The 4,080-nt window shown below is 67.3% G+C and overlaps 2 protein-coding genes across 2 annotated transcripts; one reads left to right on the top strand and one right to left on the bottom strand.

Annotated features, from left to right (window-relative positions):
- Positions 1-258: 258 nt before the first annotated feature.
- Positions 259-1,000, top strand: EMIHUDRAFT_358058 (hypothetical protein; the record flags this gene model as incomplete). The annotated part of the gene is made up of 1 exon (XM_005762978.1): positions 259-1,000. A coding segment is annotated over one exon (742 nt), but the record flags the coding sequence as incomplete, so codon positions are not given.
- A 1,799-nt stretch (positions 1,001-2,799) lies between these two features.
- EMIHUDRAFT_437772 (hypothetical protein) lies at positions 2,800-3,742 on the bottom strand. Its single transcript, XM_005762977.1, has 3 exons — positions 3,381-3,742; positions 3,245-3,310; positions 2,800-3,168 (listed from the first exon to the last, which is right to left on the bottom strand). Exons 1-3 carry the CDS (start codon positions 3,537-3,539, stop codon positions 2,983-2,985), a joined length of 411 nt encoding a protein of 136 aa, XP_005763034.1. The 5' UTR covers positions 3,540-3,742; the 3' UTR covers positions 2,800-2,982.
- Positions 3,743-4,080: the final 338 nt, after the last annotated feature.

The raw sequence follows: 4,080 nt of genomic DNA, 5'->3' as shown, positions 1-4,080 counted from the left end.
TATCTGACTTCATCTATCGTGGCTGCTGTCTGCACTCCTCCTCCACTCCCTCCTCCACCACTGCCATTGCCATCGCCACTGCCATTGCCGTCAACCAATGCCATCGCCGCGCCTGCGGCAGAGTGCTGTGCCGGCACAATCAACCACGCAAGCAGCGACAGCGCGAGAGCATGGGCGAGCCCTAAGCCACAGGAGTAGGCGGCTTCCTCGTGAAAAATCAAGTATTTGCGGGATATATGCAACCGCCGCCTCTCCAGCTTCGCCGCCGCCTGTGTCGCGACTCCTCGCACTCTGCGTCACGCCGCACGCCTCGCCACCGGCCGCGCTGCGCCCACATGGGGCTATGTGACCGACGTCGAGGGCGACACCGCCTTTTGGGAGAGCTACTGCCGCCTCTCGGCGGTCCTCGAGCCGGGCCGCGCGCTCGACGACCTAGCACTGCGGCCTGGATGCCACCTCGTCTTTGGCGGCGACAGCGTCGACAAGGGCGGCGGCGACCTGGCCTTTCTCGACAGCCTGCTCCGCCTCAAGCGCCGGCACCCGAGCCGCGTGCACCTGCTGCTCGGCAACCGCGACATCAACAAGATGCGCCTGACGGCCGAGCTGGCGCCGCCGCCCTCCGCGCTCTGGCTCCCCGCCGCCGCGCACCCGGGGGTGTACTGGCGCCGCTCGGGTGCGACGGCGACGCCTGCGGGCTGGCTGGCGGCGCAGGCCGCGCCTCTAGCCGACGAGCCTTCGAGCAGGCTGCGGTGGATGCTGAGCGACAACATGGGCTCGCCGCGCGCCTTCGAGCTCCGGAGGTCCGAGCTTGCGGCGGCGCGCGGCGTCGAGAGCGGCGCGCTGAGCGACCGCGACGTGCTGCGCAGCTTCGCCGGCTCGCTGCAGCGGGGCGGCGCGCTGCGCTCCTTCCTGCAAGCGGGCCAGCTCTGTGCGCTGATCGGCGGCACGCTCTTCGTGCACGGTGGCCTCAAGCCCGACGCGGTCGGGTCGGTGCCCGGCCGTGAGGGCGGCGAGGGCGCGGGGGCGCGCGAGGGCGTGGTGGCGTGGGTGGAGGCGATGAACCGTTTCGCGGCTTCGGAGGTCGACGAGTGGTGCGCGGACGGCGACGCCGCCGCCGGGCCGACGTGGCCTGGGAGGGAGGACCGGCTCGGGCACGGCTTCTTCGACCGGCCGGGCGGGAGGCTGATGTCGTATGGCATGGCGAGCCAGCCTGGAGGCGCCAAGTCGCCGACGGCGAGCCCGCTGCCCTTCCGGGGGGGCGCGCGGGAGGCGGGGCCAGACGTGACCAGACGCGGCGCGACTGGCTCTCAGGTGGTGTACGACTCCTTCCTGGAGGACGGCCAGCCCGCGCCCCCCGCGCCGGCGGTGGTGGCGTGGCTGCTGCGGCAGGGCGTTCACACACTCGTGTGCGGCCACCAGCCGCACGGGGATGCACCCGTGCTGATGCGCTGCCGCGCGCCGCACGCCCAAGGCGAGCGCTCCCCAGCGCCCACTTCCGAGGCGCGCAACGCGTCACTCTGCCCGCTTGGCGGTAGGCGAGCTTGTCGTCGTGACTGCGGACACCTCCTTCAGCGACAGCGTCGAGTGGGTTGCGTCTCCGTCGGCGCCTCTGCCCGGGCAGAGCCAGCCGCCAGCCGGTCACCGACTCCAGCTGGCGGCGGAAGCGGCGGCGGCGGCGGCGGCACCAGTGGCGACACCGGCCGGGGCGACGGCGGGTGTGCCGGGATCGGAGAAGCCACGCGGGGCGCCGCCGCCGGCGTCGGCGCGGCCGCGGGGCAGGGCGGTGGTCGAGGTGGCAGGGAGCCTCGAGGGCGACGAGGCGGCGCTGCGCGTGCACGGCACGCTGTCAGACGGCGGGAGCCTCGACTTTTCGCTTGGCGAGGAGCCCCGCGTGGGGACGCTGCGTGCGGACGGTTGGTGGGTGCTCACCCAGGTTTCGGAAGTCCGCCTTGATGCGGTCAGTTCCCCCCAGGTTTGACCGCGCAGCTCGCAAGACTCGTCGAGCACTCGCAGCCTTTCTGCGCCTCTGACTCTGCAAGCTATGCGGGAAGAGCAGTTTATCCGCAATATATCGACGAGTTCGAGAGAGCCACAGGCTTTCGCTCGGGAGGGATTGAGTGCATCGCGACGGACTTCAGGTTACACCTGAAAATCTGACGGTTCTCGCTCCCCATCGAGCTCTTCTCTTGCCGCACGGCTCTTCTGTGTGTCGGCACAGAGCTCCGTGCCAGCCTTCCAGCGTGATAGGAACGAGTGTATCGCTTCGACGGATCGACCGTGCTTGTTATCAAGACCGATGTGACGCACACAGTGACACATCAGACGACACATATTCTCCCACCCGCCGGGACGCAAAACGCTCTCGACGAGAGCCAGAAGAAGGCGTCCACACAGCAAGCCGCTCGGTCGATCACGTTGCTCGCTCGATGCCGGCGAGCGCATGGCGCACGCCTTGGACGGTGGCGAAGCCAAAAACACCGATGGTGGCCGTCCGCTGGCGTGAGCGGCGGCGGTCGAGACCTCATCATTCGCGCCGACGACCCAACCTCACGCGGAACAACCCAACCCGGGCCAACAACCCAACCCAACCCAAAAAGCACGATTCTGAAGTTGGGCCCTCAGGCTGCCCTCGGACCCGAGAAACAGTATACTAATTTTACTAATACGAAAAGTACAACTAGTGCGACACGCGCTAGTCCCTCTTGCCGGAGTTCCGCTCACGTAACGTAACGGCGCCATATACAGCGCGGACACACATAACACGCGCAGACTCTCTATAAATTCAGCTGCGCAGATAGTTACAGATCCCGACTGTTCACAGTGAGGATGAGAGAGAGTCGTCTCTAATATGTTAGCTCGTCGTTACGAGGAAGCCTCAGCATGTACATAAAACGCCCTATGCCAACGCAGCGCACTCCTGGAAGTGGTTAGCGCGATCCAACCCTTGCCGCTTGAGCCGAACTGCAAAGTTGCTCGTCACCTCTACACCTGCTCCACCTCTGGCACCTGCTCCAGCTGCGAATCCTCCTCGGTAACGACTGGGTCGGACGTCGTCGAGCCGCGAGGCACGGTAGTGAAGCGCCCGATATTCGAAAGCGAGTCGCGGATGCTCGAGCGAGCGCTCACCGGGGTTGCGCCCAGAGCCTTGGCCAGCAGCACGAGCGACACCTGTGAGACCGGGGGTGCAAGATCAGTCGCTTCAGGAGGCGGGCGCTGTGGCAAAGGTGCCGCCGGGGGAGCGCACCTCATGGTGCAGGCCGGGGAAGCAGGCAATGGCGAGGGCGTCGTAGAGCCCGGCGTTGATGAGCTCCTGCGGCGGCGGGGAAGGGGGGCATGGAGCGGGCGGGACATAAAAGATCGACCGCTGATCGGCAGCGTTCCTGCGGCGTGGTCTCAAAAAACTTGGCGAACTCACAGCCGCCGCGGTCGAGGTCGTTCTCGTGCGCCATGACGATCTTCAGCCTGTCCTGGCGCGCCTGCTTGACCTGCTCGGCCAGCCGCTCGTCGGACCAGGTGTCGGCGTTCAGATAGAGGAGCATGTGCGTGGCGTCGCCCGCCTCCTCGGCGGTGGAGACGGTGAGACCGGAGAAATTGGTGGCGAGCTCGCTGGCCAGCTCGTCTGCGCCCTCATCGAACGGCGAGGCCCAGAGCACGACGGACTTGGAGAAGGAGATCGGCTGGCCCTGGACCTCGCCCGGGATGAAGAGCGCGAGGGAGGTCAGGTTCAGGTAGTGTGGCGAGCAGAGGAGGAGCGCCTGTGGGTAGGTGCGAGGGGGCGGCGGTCAAGGTCGAGGCGACGGCAGAACAGCTGCAGGTCCGTGGCGGCACCTCGGAGATGATCTTAAGCGAGACACGCTGATACTCGTCGATGCGGTGCCACGTCGTCTGCGCCCACCCCCTGTCAAAGATCTCCGGCTGGAGGACCTCCGGGCACTGTGCTCGCAACTCCTGCAGTCGTGCAGCGACGGTATGCGTGAGTGAGTGCTGGCGTGCGGCGGCGGCGGCGACACCGCCCCTCAGAGCCGTGTGTGGCGAGAGCAATCCCCGCAGGGTCATCGAGCAGGGGTCGGGCGGGGAGCG

This window comes from Emiliania huxleyi (genome assembly GCF_000372725.1).
Source record: "Emiliania huxleyi CCMP1516 unplaced genomic scaffold EMIHUscaffold_65, whole genome shotgun sequence".
Taxonomy (NCBI): Eukaryota; Haptophyta; order Isochrysidales; family Noelaerhabdaceae; genus Emiliania; species Emiliania huxleyi.
Note: the sequence above shows the minus strand (reverse complement) of the source record. Positions and strands in the feature narration are given on the sequence as shown.